Below are 20,859 nucleotides of genomic sequence, written 5' to 3'. Positions count from 1 at the left end.
AGCAAGACTGTAGAATGAGATACGGTATAAATAGAAAATACACAGATGATCTTTAATACTCTTTTGGTGTAGTGACTTCTCTAAACTACTGGTTATTCATCTTGTTAACCTCACATCTCAAATAAAAGATGAAACACATCACACCAGGATTTACAGTCCTATAAAATCTGCATGCTGTTATAAAAAGTTAAATGCCGATTCCAAGTTGAATTGACTAGTAAAATGTCAGCATCTCTTTCAATAATTATTTGCTTCTCTATAAAGCTGCATTAATTTGTAGTTTTTATATCAACATATCCATTGGAGTGTAAAAAGGGTCACTTGAGGCACTTTAGCTGCTTTCAGCTCTTTGTTTTACTTTTGTAGCTCACAGCTTTACTGCTTTGGTTCCACTCTCACTGTTCAGCGTCCTTTCCAAATGCAGGTATTTTAACAAATAATCCTTTTATAAACACACAAGCTATATCCACTGAACTGCAGACAGAATTCAAGACTGGTTGGTGAACATAGTGTAACATTCAGCAGCTTGGAAGCCAGATATTTTTCTTTAAAAAAAAAAAAAAGATCTACAAGGAGAGCAAATATCGAACAGGTGGCACATCTTCAAATGAATGCTAATGTTGCTCCGTGTTTGCTGGATATGCAAATAACTGTTCCAAACATGTTTGATCTAACAACTTTATAGAGTGATGTGTCAAAGTTGTTTTTACGGATTGTTCTGCCAAAAAAATCTATTTATTCTGGCTTAAGTCACGTCGAGTCAGACTTAATATATATAATAATAATAATAATAATAATATTCCAAGAAAAACCTTTTAAAAGGAAAAAAATTAAGAAAATCAACTCTATAACCAGATAGAGCCTAGATAGTAGATAGACGTCTACTTAAAAGTACGGTTAAGAGACTCTTGTTGTACTTCATTTGTATTTTAATGACGTCTTAATTAATCTGCCCTCCCAATATTGAAGATGCTAACTAATTCAGTTCACTGTATCACACTAGTATCTCAGAATGCTTGTCACTGATAAACCTGTAGCACCAATTGAGTCACCTTCAAATTCTCAAAAGTCTCCACAGCCATTCCTTTTATACAAGTCCCATTCTCTCCCCTCTTCTTTCGCTTCAGACAACCAACCCCGAATTCCCCAAGAGGGGTGTACTTTTCACCCCACACCCACTTAAGCTGGTGACAATAGCCGGATTAGAAAAGAATTTACTTCAGCGAAGCCTTGCACCAACCCCAAAAAAAAGCCTATCCATCACTAAATGGCAAAATGAGAGATTGAAGGAAAGCGGGGAGAATGCGATAGGAGCCGGTCAGCGATCTTAACCTGTCTGATGTTTGCCATGGCAGCTTATAGAGGAGTGGGGAGGGGGGGGGGCAATAGCATTGAGTCTCAAACAGCTCCTGGGCTTCAGTGGTGGTTCTTGGCTGTCTCCTTGATTTTCTCAATATCTGTGAAAAGCATATACATTCTTCTTCTGTGTTTACTGATGAGCTTGACAAATCAAGAAACGTATTTAAAGCCCTTTCAGTGGAATCTCAACAGGTGTCCTGCAATACTATAAAGGACTTATATGTAGCTGCTGGTGTCCTCGATGTGCATTTTATATCAAATATATCCTTGTAAAAAAAAAGCTGATCTTGGTTTTTGTGGCTGATTTTTGTTGCTGTCGTAGTGTTGTCTTATTAAAAGGTATGAATTTAGCTTCTGTGTGAACTGTGTAAATACATACTTTGACATTTCTTTATTGCACTGTCCAAAATCAAGTTAGATTCAAGCTCGAATCGTTTTTAAAGGTAGAATCTTATCGATACAGATTTTAAACACACATCGTGATAACGAAAAGACAACAGAAAGGATCTTCTCAATTTGTGGATGTTTGCTGCATTTCACACCCCCCTTCCCTTCACTTATGTAGCCTTATCCATCCTTTGTTCCCCATCACCTTTGAGCCACTAAATCTGCCCTTTGTGGCCCTGGTCTAAGCTGTGATGGGGTAAAAAAGGAAATGCTGTTCCTTAATATTTAAAAAAAACAAACAATCATCATGGGCCATTTTAAATACTTTGGCATCCATTAATACTATCTCTGTGTCACTTGTCAACATGCCGAACTCTTTAGGGCTGGAAGGACTATTTTACATTTTCTTGTTTACTTTTCACTTCTCATATATTCAATTATGAATTCCATGTTTATGTATATCTGTGTCAGAGCCTTCTGCTTTCACTCGCATAGCCTATACGCAAAAGCTGAAAATGTTTAATGAGTTACTGCACTGAAGTCTTCGCTTCTCTACCAATTAACCCCAAGACCACTGCAGCATTTCCTTAAATCCACACAAGACCTTTTTTTGTCCCCACTTCAAAAAGGTTAGGCAGCCACGGAAAGGAAAGGAGAAAAGGCTAACCTGTTGGCAAACAGTGAAAAGGGCCAAAAAGGGGTTTAATCCTTATTAGGCTAAATTCAGACTAAGTGGCCCCAAAGATCCTTTCAAAGGGGACTTTATTCAGGGGAGTGCAAACCCTCCCTTGGTGACGTTTGGGACTGAATGCTTTGAGCCTTTAGGCTTCATAACCTTACACTTGCTGCAAGCTGGGCTTGTTTATTTTGCTTTAATTCTCTCACACTCCAGCGCAGCTTCTTAGTTGTGTTTATTTTTTTGGACCATGTAGTTTGTTTGACTTCCCTCGAGGCAAATAGAGCTTTATGTGTGACCAGTGATTACATCTTGAATCAGTTACATGATGGTAGAACAACTGCGCCTATCCATCATTGACAAACACAAATGGTCTTTAGTACTTTTATTAAAGCCTGTTGGTAATTTATCCACTTTTGGCATTGTCTATTCGTTTTTTAAGCATAAAGTAAATGCCTAATGTTTGTACCTCTTAAATTTCTTTATAGTTCTAGCGGGAAACTGCTCTGTTCAGTGTTCAATTTCGAACTCTCGCTAATTAACATGTCATATCTTTTTTTTTTTTTAATTCATACCAAAGACAAATTGTGAATACAACATTTTGTGGTTTTACTAGGGCTTGTGTACAAACCTTTTCTTGGCTGTACGCAGTGACTTCCTGGAGTTTTATTGTCACCATAAGGCTGCCAGGAAACTCCATGAATAGATATTGATATAAATCATTTCATCAAACTGTGGACAGGAAAGTGAATAAGTGCATCCCATAATTTTTCAAAGACGTTCTTTTGGGTTTTGTAATCTAAGTTTTCCATCTGCAGTCAGCTTTATCAGTTTTATACCTTCTTTTTTATATATATATTTCACAGTTTTTGGTGATTGCTCAGCCTCACTGCTTCCATAGTTAAACAATCCGGGAGCATGTGGCTAGACAGAGACGGTGTCATGGTCAGTTTGTTAAATCATACTCTTGCTCTGGAACAAGCCCTACAGGATAACTGTTGGACTGTGAAAGTAGAGTCATGTGGCTTCACTGTCTTGAGGTCATATGATTCCAGGTTCTTATGGTGAGGGCGCATTGTTTTCCCCTTGAATGACTTGAATATTTCACCCCAAGCACAGCCTCAAAATAACAAGTCATCCACCGTACACTTTCGACTTGTGATGGCTTTTGCGTGAAACACATCCCTCCTTTCAAGAAATCTTTCCAATGAAAATATGTCGATGCATCTTTCTATGTCTTTCGAGTACAGTACTATCAGTCCTTTCTACTCTCTCCTCCTACCTTTTTTCTGGCTATCACTCAATCTCAAAAGCAAAATCTGTCTTAATTGGCTCCAGAGGGCTCAGGGAGGCTTTGTGTCAATGGTGATGAGGGTTCTGATTGGTCCAGAGGCACAGGCAGCCAACAGACCCTTGTTAGTGTGTTGGGCCCCTTTGCTTGCTCGTTAGTCCGATGAACTCATTTACTGATGGGGGGTGACAAGGCCTCGTTTACCAGTGTGGAACAGAGATGGTGGTGGTGGGGGGGGTTTAAGGCGATGGGAGGAGGAGGTGAACAACAGTATGGGTAGAGAGTATGATTATAAGAGTATTTTTGTGGATGCACCAGATGAGAGTGTCAAGAAGCCCTTAAATGTCAGCTTGTGTTTGTCTGCGCTTTCTTTCTCATTTGCCGCTGCAGGGAAAGCGCTGTCAGCGTCTCGGCCCACTGAAACTCTGTTTATTGAAGATGGCTTGATCCTGTGGTCAGTCATGTGAGAAAGAGTCACAACCAGCCTGGCTCTCATGTACCTATATGCAGCAATTTACTTTGTATTTGTGACTTTTGAATTAGAAAAAGGGGAGTCTTGTTTAATTAGTCTTACGAATCTTCAACCTCGGTCCATTGTTTACATGTAACATTGTGTCATTTTTGAGAGGTGTGGGGTAATAGTAGGTGTTGAGAGGTGCGAATTGGACAGCTTTTGAGAAATGAAAAGCAATAAGAAACTCTACGTGCTGATAAGTCCACAGGTTTTTTTATTTATTTTTTTTACGAAATTCTATCAAGTTCTCCCAATACTGCTTGTCCCTCGTCTCCATTTTGATGTTGATGGATCACCTCTCTTCCTCCCGCTCATTAATTTCATCACCTTATCTCCCACACCACTTCATTTGACCAAAAGGTAATAATAAATCCCTCATCCATTATCCTTTAACTGAGGCAGCCATGCGGAAATACTTAATAACAGGCAACAAATTGAACTTCAATCACCGCATTTTCCTTCAAGGATGCACAGCACATTAAACTCAATGAGAAAATATGCATATAGCACTTATCAACACTGTTCCTCTTCAGCACTTCTTTAACAAATGGTGTTAAAAGTTTTTTTTTTTTTCATATTTTATGACAAATAGGGATTTTACTTTATTAGAATTGGCAGTGGCTTCTTTCCCTGCTGTTGAGAGCCTCATCTGTCTTTAACCACACTGCAGATAGTTGCTCTGTTGCTCCTCTAATTCTCCCCCAAATTCGGTGTAGTTTCAATTAAATTTCATCTGTGTCACCGTGTTCCCCAATTTGACTTTACCCTTGTTTCTAAAGAGGCAGCGATGGTTAAAGGAAACTGGGTTTTTCGAAAGGAAGGGGGTGATGGAGAGGGTTCACTGGCAAGGACTGTCTGCGAGATTCAGCGGTGACAGTTTTCCTGTGTGTGTGTGTGTGGTTACACACCGTAGCCACAGTCACCCGGCCCCTCTTCATGTGTCCCTCTTCATTCTGCAGTCTTTTGGGCATCTGACAAAGACAAACGACAGTGCTCCAGAAATGAGCAGCAGCCCGGCACACAAACAGGTTGAAAGAGGAGGAGGAGGAGGAGGAGGGAGAGATGGAGGGAAAGCATTGCAATCAAGAACAGTTCCTTTGTTTTCTGTTTGGCTGGGTCGTGCCACGTGACGCTTTGAAATTGATCTCGGGATGCAGCAGACCTGGATCCATGGATAATGTTCCACGTGAAATGAAACCATCAATAAAACTGTGCTTTATACTTAACCAATCATGTTGACGTATAAGCTCCTTAAGAAATCTTCTATCCTCTTCTCAACCTCAGTCATTCCATTTTTATTTTTTATCATTTTTAAACAAACCTTTTTTTGTTCAGATTGTAAAATGTAAATGTGACACGAGACCTTGCACAGTCTGGTTTCTTCGTCTGCCTCTGTAGCATTATCATCTCTTTGAGCATGACTGATTCAGTTTCACCATTACTATTTATCACAGAGGAAGCTGGTGCAGCCATAATTCCGGCTTGGACAATAACCTCCACACCATTGTAATTTGTCCAGACGTGGTCAGAACAGCTCGAGCATTACAGCACGGATAGTTTGTCATGCTACTTGTCACCCGCTCAGCTTTTTCATCTGCAAGGGAAAGGGAGCTGCCGATAGGGACAATGATCTTCGGAGCATAGAGTGCTATTTACAGCGTTCCAGGAGATTCATCTGTCCAGAGAAAAATGATATCTGGCTGCCTCCGTTACTGTCATATCTATCTGTGGAATCAGAGGGTGCAACTTTATCACATCTGCCCTGAGCATCTTCTTGACGTCCATCGGGGGGTCTATGAGTGTCCTCTTGGGGATGAAATGAGTCAACCACTCCCTTTTGAAGGTGAAAGGTTACCCCCCAAGCATTCACCCATCATACACCTGAAAACAGGAATTTCATTTTTGATCTGCAGCATTAAAATTTCTTTGGTCAGGGACGACATATACAGGGATTACTGTAGGGCTCTGATCTAATCTGATAGCCGTCATCAGTAAAAATAACTAATCAGGTGCCTGTTTGTCATCAGAATTCTGATCAGGCTTGTAACAAGACTGTTTGAAAGAGAGATTATTCAAGTAAAAATGCAATATTCCATATATCAATGCCGTAATATATGGGAAAATGAATTGCAGACATCTAAATCTCGGGTTTATGAACACTAAAAACTAAGAAATTAGCCATTCCTCTGCCTTTACGTCACCTTTTCCCCATTTTTAAAATTCTTTCTTTGTTTTGCTTTGTTGAGCCTCTGGATTTGTCTAAACTGTGGGCTAATGTGTATTATTTTTTAACAATAATTAATTAAATATCATTTCTCCATGTTCAGTTTAGTGTACCATTGCTATCACTCTTCTATTTATCTAAGCATGAAGCTACCACCAGTAGCTTAGAAAAAAGACATACAATAGAGAAGTGTAAAAGTGATGGTGATAGCTGGCTAAATTTGTTTTGCAGACATGAGCATTAAAAATAAATAGAAAATAAGTAAATGCTTTATAAAATACGTTTTGCTCGATGGTGAAAAATGGGTTTTGTTTATGTATTCTCATGTGAGTGCTGCGCTATCCTTGTGATGTGGTTGGCTACAGGCTGACGGTGACTGGTATAGTCATCTCGAGCCGCTGTTAAAGAAGATAGGAGGCTGGCGGATGCAGCCACAGCGAGCTTCTCCAAGCCACTAATCCACATTTAATTGAACTCCAGAGACTTTGAAGTGAGTCTGTGATGCAGGCAGGTCTTATTCCTCATAGAGACACCGAGGGAGAGGCTGTCCTCAGCTGGCTGGCAAAGGTCTCAGCTGGTCCCTTCTGCTGTCCCCTGCGTTTAATGAGCTCCTTTAAGTTAACACTAGGCCTAGCTTGCTTGCTCATATTTGAATATTTTTGATTAATAACAGCCCTCTGAACCATGCTGTGACAACCTAAAGTGCCCCCTTTACCTTTCTACCACATCCCTGTACGCCCCCCTGTCAGCAGACGCTTTTGAAAACGGAGAGCAGAGGTTGAAACAAAAAGCCTAGTTAACAAAGCAGTGCTAAGTAGGTTAGAAGCAAATCTAAATGCCGGATTAGTAGGAGTACGAATCACAGGGGCAGGGCCAAGCATATGGGTCTGTCAGGCATTGTGGCAGCCATCAGAACAAGTTACTCTGACAGCTACGGCAATCTCCAAGGGACAGATTAAGCTCAGCTCATCGGAGCATTTTTAAATCAGGAGCTACCTAACATAATATTGTTTGACCTCTGTGTCAGTTACCTCCCTGAAATACAGAAAATAGTCTAATCAGATGTTTTACGTCAAATAGGCTCTTGAACTCATCCTTGCCAGTGTCAAAGCTATATATATATATATATATATATATATATCTTGTCACCTCTATGCTGTAATATAGATTATCTTTTAGTGAACTAAACGTTTCCTTCACTCCGTCCAGCTGAATAGCAGCCATTCTCTTGCTAAAGGAATAGCTTTCATTGAGGCTGATCAATATAAGACATTAATCGTGCTGTTCAGGCCGTCGTGCCATCACTGTGTGAAAAATGAACTAGCCTCCTGTCTGCTCTTTCTTCCCCTCCCTTCCTTTTTTTCCCCCGACGCCAAGTGCTTGTTCATGGTGGTAATTGTTGGGTCTCTCTGTTAATGATATTATAACGAGTACAGTCTACACCCGCCCTATATGGAAAGTGTCATGAGATAACTTCTCCCTCCTCTCTTCTCTTCTGGTCTTTCCTTTTTAAAAATTTGCTTTTCTTAATTCATTTTTATAAATGGCCTTTGATTTCAACCCCCGTTCCCTTTGGTGTCTTTCTTCCTGTCTTCCAGATTCTCGCCTATACAGAAGGTCTTCATGGAAAATGGCTGTTTACAGAGATCCGTGCCATCTTTTCCAGACGCTACCTACTCCAGAATACAGCTCTGGAAATCTTCATGGCCAACAGAAGTAAGACTGCACCCGATAATTACCTATATGTAACCATTTCATTGTACTTTCCTTATTATTTTTCATGGAATCATAGTTGCTGTTCTGTGATATAACTAAACATTTCTCTGTGCCTCTCTGCAGCGGCGGTCATGTTCAATTTCCCAGAGGCAGCGATGGTCAAGAAGGTGGTCCACAGTCTTCCTCGTGTTGGGGTGGGCACGAATTTTGGTCTTCCACAGACCAGGTGAGACCTACAGCTTAACACAGGAATACACAGTAACTCACATTGACATTTACACTTTTAATGGCTTTAAACACACAGAAATGCAACGTTGGTGAGAGGGAGTGAAATGGGATTACAGAACATTAACAGTGTTGTTACTTATACACCACAGACCTCCAGTTTTTTTTTTCACCCCTCCCTTTCTTGCTGTCACATGCACGCAGTGGTTTGATCACTGATTTGTCCGTCCCTCCCACTCTCTCCTCACCTCCCGAACGTAATTGGCTTCACACAAACATACTGCAGTTCATTTATTTATTTCCATCAGTGTGAAGCAAATAGTTGCTTGTAAGCCTGCGGGGCACATACCCCCCCACCTCCCCGCCCTCCCTCACATCATGTCTGGGCAGTGCTGAAGCTGAGCCCAACCCAGCTGCTGGCATCCTGTGGAAATCAAGAGAAGTGAAAGCAGTGCCCAGAAACAGTTTGTTGGTTTTTATGGCATACTTTAATTATGTGATGCAACCAGCTAAAGTTTTACATGTGAAATTTTATTTATATAACCTAAAATCACAAGTTTACCACAATGGACTTTACAGTATATTCAGCATATGATTCTTTCTATTCTTAGACCTTTTGATTTGGATAAGATAAAGCTCCCTAAACTTTAAACAGGGTAAAAAAAAAACTCACAAAGAGTAAATAACAGTGTTTTGGATAAAGGTTTGCACAAAGTGCACCTGGTGTACATAGTAACTGCAAACTTTTGAGGAGCTTTTTTAAGAGTACAAACAGATTGGGCAAAAAATAGGCAAGACCGAAGAGTGCAAACCAAATCCAAAGACATAGTAAAGTATAAATCTTTCCATATACTGTAGGGATTTGTTTCAGTTTCATGCTGCACATTGTGAAATTTTTGTCTTCATTAATCTGAGCTGTGACAGTTGTTTTCTGTTGAGATACGGAATGTGAGGCAGGAAGATTTAGGATCTATGGGAAATGTTTTCTCAGTATCGGGAAGCAAAAAAACCCCTCTGTGTAGCAAGAGTGAACACGGGACGGCTATGTAATCAGTCGGAGGTCTGAGTAAGAAAGTGCATCCAGTAATGAGTCAGTGTGGGAGAGGGAGGGAGGGAGGGAGGGAGAGAGAATATATATATGTGTGTGTGTGTGTGTGTGTGTGTGTGTGTGTGTGTGTGTGTGTGTGTGTGTGTGTGTGTGTGTGTGTGTGTGTGTGACACACACAGAGTTAGGGTGAGAGAATGTGTGTGTGTTTGTGTTGGGTTCATTAATCAAGCTGGTTTGCAGGCCATGGACACCTTGCCTCTTTGACCTGAGGACAGCTGTACAGGCCAGCCTAGTGCAAACACACACACACACCTACACACACGCACACACACACAGGCTCATACAGCCAGCACAGCACACATTATTTAATGTCCGATAACTGCACAACCACGCCTCATTATACATTTAATATGGCTGGTCATAATTGGATATAATAACACGGCTTTTGAAATATTTTTCCAATTTCAAGGACCTTCTGTCTTTCCTCCTCTCTACGTGTTTGCATTTCTTTGTGGTGTGATCTACAGGAGATTAAAAGAAAATACAAAAACATATGCAGAAAGTATGTTTAAAAGAAACAGCAGTGTGTCTTGTAGTACACTCATATTTGTCGGATTTTCACTTTTGAGAGGCCTAATGAGTGTAATCTCACACCGTGACAGTGATTAATTCCATCATTTTCCTTTGTTTTAATTGGATAGGGGGTCATTTGTTTTTGTCCTGCTGCATACATCATGCTCTGGGCTCTGCAAGTGTGCGTGCATGTGTGTGCACGCAAATATACATATTCAACCCAATTTATTGCATATTTGTCTTCTTAATTAGCAAGACTGTAAGTTCAATAGATTTTTCATGCAATGACATTTGTATTGCAAAAGTTTAATAAACCCCAAGGCCTTTTCTTTTCAGTCTGCATGCGCTGTTCTTGTGATGTGGTGACCGACTGTCTCTGGACCATTTCACAGTGTTTGTTCTCCCTGATCGGAGCAGGAAACACTTCATCGGCTACAAATGTTTTAATTTCTGTTTCTCTGTTTTACTCTTTGTAGACGTATCTCTCTGGCTACACCAAAGCAGCTGTTCAAGGCAGCCAACATGACCCAGCGCTGGCAACGTCGCGAGATATCCAACTTTGAGTACCTTATCTTTCTCAACACCATCTCTGGTGAGGACACCAACCAACACCTGTGTCATGTTGTTACAGACCGTGCCTCATAAGCCTCAAACGCTTCAGAAATCATGTGCTTCTTAATGCCATGGGTTTGTTTATTCTTTCTCACTTTCTTTCCTTCGACCAGGTCGGACCTTCAATGACTTGAACCAGTACCCGGTCTTCCCCTGGGTCATTACCAACTACGACTCAGAGGAACTTGACCTCACTCTGCCCAGCAACTTCAGAGATCTGTCCAAGGTAAGACACTCAGATCCTCTCCTCCTCCTCCTTGACTCATATTTTTTCTTAATGCCAAAGAGATGGAGTGCAGTTAAGAGGAAATATCTGGGGGAGGTGTGTGTAGTTAAAGTCCATTTAGTCGCCGTGTAATTGCCATTGATCATTTAGTAAACCTGCTCTTTAGTCACTGGTGGCTGATTGCTATCTTTACACAAGTGTAGCTCCGTCCTTTTTATTCAATCACTTTTTGTTTATGTTTTGAATTACTACAAATCTGCTGTATGTTGGCAAACATATGAATTTGGGATTATACTCTGATATATTTCCCAGAGTTGCAGGTAATAAACATGACACATAATCTGTATATTTAATTGTTGACTTCTGTCAGTTAAGGCAGCTCTGCCTTTCTGCTGCCAAAGTGGATTTAAACTGCTAATGTTCTCTCTTTCTGGTCTAGTTGTCATTTTCTATCCATAATTCAAAGTTCATAATTGAATTCTTTCAAGTTTGACCTTCCGCAACACCCCAGGAAGTGAAGTAATACTCCCTGGTAGCTCCATACATTAAGTGATGGGGCTTAAAACAATGAAACCTGCCCTAAGATGCTCCCTGGCATATAAATACACACACTCGCACAGCTGAAACTGCTTAAAAGATTCTCCCCCATGTTGTAAGTAGACATGCAATTATTTACCTGCATGACCTCCCTGTCTTTTCCACACATACACACACAGAACAGAAAGCTAAAAAACATAATCCGAAGCTTGCCAGCTCCCCTTGTCAGACTGAACATCGGTTGTGTGTAATGTTGTCCAGTAGTGGGAGGATTAGTTTTAGAGTGAAATGATTGAGCGACTGTCTAGTTGCTGGAACCGAAATGACTGAATAAATCAGCCATGGAAACAAAAAGGCATGTGTTAATGGACCAGGGATATGTCGGAGTTACACTTGAGGGCATTTGTTCAGGTACTGGGAGCATCTCATGTTCATGCAGGGTGAGGGGAGAGGTGTGTAACACATTTAAGCATTGTGTTAAGACAACACAGTTGCCTGTGTTGGTGTGTGTGTGTTTGAGTCACTAACACGATCCAGGGTGTCCAGTTTGTGTAAAACAACCCGAGTTTAAAGGTTTATCGAATGGCAAAATGCTACACAGCAGTTTATTATACTATGAGACAAGATTTTAGATTAATCACTGCAGAAATAGTTAAGATAAAACATTAGTATTATGCGGTTTTTGTTACAATACAACCGTATATGCATGGATTTTATGGGCCAGCAATAAAATACAGTGCATTGCCTCATGTTTTTACACTGTGTTATGGCAAAAGTTGAGCCTTTTCAACCTTTTTTTGTGTTCACTGTGAATAAGAAGGCTGTTCCCTTCCTAATTTTGTTGTACATGCTTTGCTATCACAAGTCTGAACATGACCATAGCCGACCGTCACACAGCAAAATCTTTATTTGAGCAGCCTTGCGTAATAGGTGGTTTTGGAAGCTTGGTTATCTAGTGATTACTTGAGAAAAAATGTAAACTAAGAGTGAAGCTCTAATGGTTTTACTTCTCATTCGTCTGTACGTGTTTATATGAGTTTGAATGGTGCAATAGACCTTATATAATCCGCTACCTCCAGTTCTCTTTGTTATCTGAAAGTCAGAGATTACAGGAGAGTTAGCAATTAGTCAGTGGTGTGAATTTGAACATCTGATAATGAACTTGTGACTGAGCCCTTAGCCCAGACATTCATTAAAATGCATTAAACCTTGGAAATGGAGAGTAACAATTGCACAGTATAATTCAACGCATTAAACACATGAGCCATCTACTCACACCTCCCTGTCACACAGATTCAAACACCTCAACAGTCCTTTAGCTTCTCCCCAGTCCTGCCTTCACTTCCGATCTGCTCCTCTGCGTCTCTGTCCTCTGTTTTTATCCCTCCCAGTGTAGCTTTCCCCACCGTATGTAGCTGCATAATTTCTCTGTTTATCTGGCCTCATGTTGCCCAGTAGGCTGAAATGTGACAGTTATACTTGCCCCACAAACACACACACACACACACACACACACACACACTCAGACTCACACAAACATGCAGCCCTCCTTCAGTTTCTTAGCTCGTTTCTGCCTTCCCGCTCCTCTCCTTTTGCACTGCCTTGGAGTTTGGACAGCTCGGCCTCTGTGCTCAGTCAAGCCTCACAGCCCCAGGGACCGAGTGAATGAACGGGAGATGGGTGAAAGAAGGAGAAACAGAAAGACAATCTGAGAGCAAAAAGAAAGAAGAGGAGAGAGAGAGTGTAAGGGAAGAAGAACAGCATCATTTGTGCTTCTTTTCTCCTCCCAAGCAGCGAGAGGGAAGGGCGGGGAGGGTGCAGAGCCAATCTTTATTACATCTGTTTTATTCATGTTGTTGACACACGTGTGATATCAGTGTATGACCACTGGACCGTGGCAGACTGCAGTGTCTGGAAAAGGGCAAGCCGCACTGCACAGCCCCCCGAATCAACCCCCACCACCCATTTCTGCAACCGCAATCATTTGTGCTTTGTTTCTTTTCTTTGCATGCTAATGTTTTCTGACCTTCACTGTTATTTTTTTTTTTTTGCTGTATGTCTGCGTCTGCATCATTCACCACCTCCTGCTTTGTTTTTTTTTTATTGTTTCACTTTCCTCTCTCCTTCTTTTTGCCTCTCACTCCGTCTCTCTTTCTCAGCATCCACATCTCTCTCAGTCCCCCCTCCCCTTATGTCACGTTGGTGGCTGTCTCTTATAGAAACAGGTCATCTGAGAAGCCTCCAGTGACATTGAGAAGCCAAATTGCCATGAACGTGTGTGTGTGTGTGTCACACACTGTCATCATCCGCAGCACAACAGAGGCCACACAGAATTTATGTTCCCTGCTGCCAGAGCCACTCTGACCCCAGGGACTTTCTTATCATAAACTCTAACCTCAACCTGACATCAAACGCCGACCCCCGAGATAACATTGTAGTCACGATAAGCGCACACAAGAACTGCAAGTGTTGTAACTCTCCTCTGTTTTGTTATTCCATACACCCCGATTCACACATTTCACCCACAAAAATGCACATGTCCTGCGTATTAATATCTGTAGGATGATCTGATTTTGGCAGTGAGGTCATAAAATTTTACATGGTCATTCGTCTTGTTGTACAGCTTTTAATGAAGGACAACAAACAATTAAAAGAATTGTTAACCCCCCCCCCTGACCAAAGATCAGGTAGTCTGCATTTACATAGCAGCAGAAATAGTGAGGATTTATTGAGCGTTCCCTGTACCTTTTGTGCTATAACCTACTACTCACAGCCACATCAGCTAATGGTGTATTGATTTCACCATACGCGCCCCATATGTTTATCCCCCAGGCCCTCCACACCATTTTCACTGTTTAAATAGGACATTATACATAAACACTCCTTTCAAAAGGCTCTTTTGATTTATGACTCAAAGCCAGAGTGATGCTCAAATCGTTGGTAAGCCATTATACTTCATCACCGGTGACCTATTATTGTTTTAAAAGCAAAGCAGCACTGGATAATGTTCCTATAATAGTTCTCAGGAAGATCCTTGTTCCTTACGGTGTTTTTCCTCTGGGTATTCATACTAATTTTTAAAATATTTGTGTTTTCAACCTGAAGATAATTTGGAAAGCTACCAAATTTACTTTCTGAACAAATTCACGATGGAAGTCATTTTAGGTAGGGTGGCTTATGAGGAGGATTACGTATAATCTCAGATGTCTGCTTAATTTTTCTGACACACTTTGAGTAAAGTGGCTTCTCTTTTCTTGTCTCTACACGGAGACTTCATAATGCTTTTTAAAACCAGAATTTGATCATAAATAATGTACAGAACTTGGTGATTTGTTCTACCCTTTCATTTTAGTTACTGTAATTATTCCTCGTGACATTTTTTCCTCTCAGTAGCTTTAAATGGCTCCGCTGTTGATGAAGAACTGATTAGGACTAATCCAAGATTAATTCTCTGATGTTTACCTCTTCAAAGAGCCAGCACATCTTTGTTCTGTAGCTTCCTCTCTAGTCTAATTAAAACTACGAGATTGGTTCATTTGTCTGAGTCCTCATCAGAGCGCTATTCTTTGCCACGACATATTAGGCCAATCTGTGGTGGGGCGGCAGCAGGCGTTCCATCAGCACACTGCCGGGCTCTCTCCTCTGATGTACGGCGCCGTCACCGCCACTCTGTTGTAGCTACTGTAAGCTGAGAGTGCAAGCCCCACAGTAATTTACAGCAGTAAACAATGTCGGGCTCGCGCAAACCAACAGCCCCCACATGCACTCACACACAATTCTCCCTCTCCCTCTCTCTCTCGCTCTGTCACTGTGGCACTTTCAGTCTTTTTTTTTATTTTATATGCCTCCTCTCCCTTTTCTTTTTTTAATGAGCCGACTGTTATTAGGGCTATAAATCAGACCAATGGGCTTGATGTATAATTCACTCTGTGTACTCACCCACCCCCAGTGGCCCTGAGGAAGCCCACAGTGTATCACTGTCAACGCAGAGCTACACACAGTGTGCTGGCACGAGGCATTTTGCCGCGTAAATCCGCACACACTCAAGAACGCTTACAAATTTGCGTGCGAAATATATACGCACGCGTTAAACCTGAAAAAAGCAACCGGTTCTGCACAAATCCTGCGTGCATCACTCAAATACATACACACAAGCATGCCCCATTACACCCACACAAAACAGTAGCCATAGCACAGATCAATACCAATGCCTGGCCCTGGATGAGGCTTGCTGTGACAGGCACCCTATGATATGAAAGAGATCCAATTGATCCACGCCCTGCTAGCCCCTCATCCTCAAAAGGCCATCATTCCATTACCATTGATCTGCTGTGTGTATGTGAGTGTGTGTGTATGTGAGGGAGAAAGATGGAGGGGGGTTTGAGAGAATGAAGCACAGCCAGCAGAAGACTAATAAAAATTGAACCGGCCTGAAAGTGATTTCTATAAATGAGTATTTAAATAATAGCTGAGCAGAACAGGGTTATTGGTTTTGTAGAGCGATGGAAAATTAATGCAACTTAACCATTTTTCTAGACTACAAAAAGGGCTGGTGACCAGTGTATTAGTTACAGATTAATAAAAGTAGAAATTAAAGGAACCCGCAGCCTTGCTATTGATATTCCTAGTAGGCAGTCTTTCATTGGAGCACATTAGTTTTCTCTGACAGACTACAGCTGCAGGGGCTCTGTTTCACAGCCTCTAAAAGGCACTCTGTGGGAAAGGATTGATCTCTGTCTGAAGGGAAACATCATCTAATATTCATTTGAGATTGCACAAAGGTTACCAGCTTAATTTGCCTTGCAACTGTTATGCTAGGAAAGAATGGTCCCTGAATGTACTCACAATAAAACCCCATAACGCCTGCTTTCCATTTGCTATCACACCCATGTAATTTCTTCCATCTTTATCCCTGTTTTTTTTTTTTTCAAGCAGCAGTTAAAGAAGGTTGCTGTTTTTTTTTTTTTTAACATATCTGAAAATATGTTTCATGTTCAAATTTCTCCATAGCCCATCGGTGCACTGAACCCCAAGAGGGCAGCGTTCTTTTCCGATCGATACGAGTCCTGGGAGGATGATCAGGTGCCCAAGTTCCACTATGGCACCCACTATTCCACCTCCAGCTTCACCATGATGTGGCTACTGCGTATGGTAAGTGTATTGGATATAAAAAGATGCATCAAAAAACATAAATGTATTCATATATGATATTTATCTTCAACTTACAGATAATGTAGTAAATACAGTGGCTGTAAAAACTATAGTTATGCATAGTAATGTGCATATCTAACTAATTTGTTACAGAAATGTAATGAATTTTTTCATTTATATTCATTGTTCTTTTTGGAGTCTCATACTGTCATTAATTCATTCTTAATGAAGCATCCGTTTCCCGGAAACAAATTTATTTCTATGAATTAAGAGTAAATGTATGCTAAATATTGCATCACATGCATACTTCTCCTCATTTATTGTTGCATCTGAGTTATTATACTCTGTGTTGTTGCCGTATAATAAAAGAACGACAAAAACAGTGCCGTTAAATGTCGGCCATGAAAAAAAATAAAAATAATTTTAAGCATTTTTTTTAGGGGTACCAGGTAGGTATTATTGTGTGATTTGATTTGCTTTTGAAGAAAACACGCAGTGTACATCGTGCACCCGAGTGCTCTCTTTCGCTACCTTTGTTGAATGGATGCCATCAATCTTTTCATACTGCACTCAAGGGAGAGGGAGGTTACTAAGTTTCTCCAACGTGCAGTTTTCTCCTGTTATTGTCCCAGTAGCTCACTGTCTCAGTGACTCCCAGTAGAGTTACCTCATTGATCCCGGCACATCATTAGTGGGCTTATTCTAAAGCCACTTTACCAGAAACCCCTCGCTTAAAGATAGATCAAACTTAACACCTGAGAGAAAAATCTGGGATATCAGAGGTTATCTGAGATAAACAATTATTTTGTGTTTGTTTGTGAGATTTTACAGTGCACACCCGGTCTGTTGCTTTAACTGCATAATGAGATACAGCTTGCTTAAACTCACTTTTTAAACAAATGAGGCTTAAGTCATTTCAGGCTGAATTTAATTGGCTATCTACAGTAGTAGTTTGTAGCTGTGGCCCGGCATATTGTGTCCATGTCACTTGGGAGCTATTGCGTCACAGAGACAGCTATTGATCTGTTCTAACAAGATTATACATGATTAGAAATGCATCAGTCGCAAGAGTGTATTGGTTTTAGTAGCTCACTGGGATTGTTGTCATTTCGCTTGTTCATTTTAGGATTCCTGTTTGTTTGAGGGTGTGTAAACCGAGTAGATTTTGGTTCAGATCTGTTGACATAGTGCCGTATTGAACCACAAGCAGTAACGCAGACATTGCATGTTTTTATTGCACAACAAGGGATTCGATTTACAATAATTGTTGCCATTTACAGCAGCAATCCTGAGCTCAAATTTAGACCTTTTTATTTTCTGATCAACAGGAACCCTTCACCACATTTTTTCTCAACTTCCAAGGAGGGAAGTTTGACCATGCCGACCGCACCTTCTCCTCAGTGTCCCGGGCCTGGAGGAACTGTCAGAGAGACACATCTGATGTTAAGGTACTCAACAACACTGATGTATGCTCACAGATGATGTGAAAATACTTTCCAAAAAAAGTTTTTATCCTTCTTTACCTTTAAGAAGGTTTGAAGTCAAAAAGAGATAAAGGACTGAGCACTACAGGAGAATAAATCCCCATCCAGCATCTTTACGGACAAAGAAGAAAAGATTTCAAAAGAGTAATGTCCAGTCACTACCAATCATTGTCCCTATGCAATGAAAGCTTCCTGGTCTTCTGATCAAAGTGTTAGACTAATCCTCATCTGTCCCGGCCGTCTGTCTCAGATTCAGCCAGCTATAACCTGGACTTGAATCCCTGCCCATTGGGCCCCCAAACTCTGCTGAGCTGTTGGATCTGCTCTGCAACAGCACAGGTCATTCTCATACTGAGGGCTCTTGAACCCCCGGTGCACACTTTAACTGCTCTCCTAAAACATTTACGACTACAGTCAGACATTCTCTGTCAAAGCTGGGTTTTGCTTGGTCTCCTGGCACAGGGTCACTGGATTGGGGGGAACAGTGGTGGTGTTGGGGGGTTTGACGCTTGATTGCGTTTACCACCCCCCCCTCACATCCCGCCGATAAAACATATGGATTGTGTTACTACGTAGCTGGCCCGATGCTTGATTGCGAAAGCCCTCGTTTGCTCTCTCGGTCTAGACCTGTCAATGTGGATCAAACTGTGAGAGCTCAGCCTCAGATCAAAATAAAGGGGAAATCTAGACCACATCACTTTGTCTCCTTGTTCAGTTTGAATGTTTAGCATATTTTGAATGAAAGTCCGTCGACTTTATCCACTTCAACGCACATATTCTTGTCCCAGGCAAAAGAGGAATTAGCGACGAGATGTATCAATTTAGTATGCTAAGTACACCATTTAGCTTTTGCATTAGAGCCATTGATGGCAACCCTCTGTCCCTGCCAGAGGGCAAAAAGCCCCAGTGTTTTCATACCCTACTAGTAAAGAATTGGTGATAATAGGTTACAACACCCAGATTCAATGTGTCTCTAGCCTGGGTGACGCTAGCATGACCTCCAGTCCCCAATTCCCTGACCCCTACCCTAAGCCCAAAGGCATGGGGGGGTGTGGGGAGAGAAGAGTAGAGGGGTTAGAAGTTGCAACAGTGGAAGTGTAGCAGAGGAGCCCAGAGGCCAGAGCCCCTTCCAGTGACCCATGACAGGACAGGATTGGGGATCAGAGGGGCTGGCCTCTGACCAGGCTGGAGCAAAGGGTCCACTGCACATAATGGTCTATGCAAGGCAGGCTTGAGTGTTGGGGAGCGAAGCCCTCAAGGTTTTGTTGGTGTGTGTCTGTGTGTGTATGTGTATGTGTGTGTAGCTCAAATTTACAGCAGGCTGCAGCCAGTGAACCTGGGTGAGCTGGAGGACTCGTTAAGAGGTTGACCTTTAGTTTCAGGTCAGGTTTTGTGGAGTGAAGAGATTTCAGAAGTGAGGAAGTGCCGTGTTGTTTTAAACCTGTGTGTTTGCTTGCTCATTTGATTGGATGTTTTCACCCCATTGATGAAAGGTGGATGTATTATGCAGCTAATCTAAAAAAAAGGGGGGGGGGTTCACGTTATTATTTGATTATTTTTGTTTATATATTTTTTGAGATCATGTTGCATGTGACCAGCCTCTTAGAAATCATGGTCGGTTTATCTCTGATGTCAGGCTGTCAACATGTTTGTATCTTTCTATCCTTCTTAAGAGGACCAGTCAGCACTTGTACTCAACATGAGTTTTGTCCACAGACAGTAGGACATTAAATCCCTGTCCCTGGCTGTCTTTTTGCCTTCATTTTGAAACTAATGTTCCACTAATCATACCATGAAATACAGCTAGATATTAGTTTTATTAGACTAAACTATGCTAACATAGGCAAACCTTGCAGATATTTATGTGCTTTGTTTATGCACAAATCTCCCAAGATTTTTGTCATAAAGGGGCATATAAGACACTAGAAAAACACAGTATATTATCAATTTTAACACACTATTCATGCCACACTCTTGTCGTTTTACTATTTACATGAAGCAACCAAGAATTGAGACACATCCTGGCCCATCCTTGTGTTTCATAATCAGTGAGACACAACAGTAATAACACAGTTTAGGCCTGGAGGGTAGTATGGATTTAGCTACATGTTTTTTAAGCTCAAACTCTTAATGTTTACACTCATTGCGGCGAGTTCTGCTTTGTTAAGAATGACGAATGGCTAAACATATGGGGTTACATCTCCTGTCATAACTACACTTCTCTTCCCTATCCGCCAATTTGAAAATACTTTGTGTTGTTTGGGACAGCCAAATAAAATCATCATAGTTAGGAAAGAATTTGGCTGACTGCGTCTTTTCTCTCTTGTTGTGGAAGAGAGTGAGGGAGGCAGAAAAGGCTTTTTCTGCTGCTTAGATACAAACAAAGCAAACAAGTACATTGGAAGAGTGCAAAAACCGAGCCGAAAGAATGCTCAGAGGTTTTTTGACATCTTCTATAGTGGCCAAAACACAAATGTGGGCAGCAGACGAGCAGTCAGAAATGTAATTGCCATGAATAATTTTACAATTTTGGAAATACCACAGTCTTAACTGTAACAGTCGCACACAAAGCAATCTCTAAATCATTTTTGAAATGGATTTATACAGGGATAGACCCTTTTTCCCTTTTATTTATACTTGTTCTTCTTCAGCTCTCCCTTAGGCAATTCATACCTTTACCAAATCAGACCCCTTTGCTACGGCTGGTTGGTGATTTCTCCAAGACCTACTGTAGTTTCAGAAACATCTTATCTTCCTTCATTCAGCGTTATCATCTTATCCAAAAACTTAAGCCGATGTCAGCTATTTAGGTGAACTCTTCACTGCCGTGGTGTGC

At 41.2% G+C, this 20,859-nt stretch overlaps 1 protein-coding gene across 6 annotated transcripts in view; it reads left to right on the top strand.

Annotated features, from left to right (window-relative positions):
• The window catches only part of lrba (LPS-responsive vesicle trafficking, beach and anchor containing), a 179,095-nt gene that overhangs the window by 119,280 nt on the left and 38,956 nt on the right, over positions 1–20,859 (top strand). For all 6 annotated transcript variants that reach the window (XM_027283138.1, XM_027283139.1, XM_027283142.1 and 3 more), the window contains 6 exons: positions 8,050–8,167; positions 8,291–8,393; positions 10,490–10,605; positions 10,739–10,851; positions 16,399–16,539; positions 17,868–17,987. In XM_027283138.1, the coding sequence (XP_027138939.1) occupies positions 8,050–8,167; positions 8,291–8,393; positions 10,490–10,605; positions 10,739–10,851; positions 16,399–16,539; positions 17,868–17,987 (711 nt within the window). The remainder of the gene's footprint in view (positions 1–8,049; positions 8,168–8,290; positions 8,394–10,489; positions 10,606–10,738; positions 10,852–16,398; positions 16,540–17,867; positions 17,988–20,859) is intronic.

The sequence above is a fragment of the Larimichthys crocea genome, chromosome X (genome assembly GCF_000972845.2).
Source record: "Larimichthys crocea isolate SSNF chromosome X, L_crocea_2.0, whole genome shotgun sequence".
Taxonomy (NCBI): domain Eukaryota; kingdom Metazoa; phylum Chordata; class Actinopteri; family Sciaenidae; genus Larimichthys; species Larimichthys crocea.
Note: the sequence above shows the minus strand (reverse complement) of the source record. Positions and strands in the feature narration are given on the sequence as shown.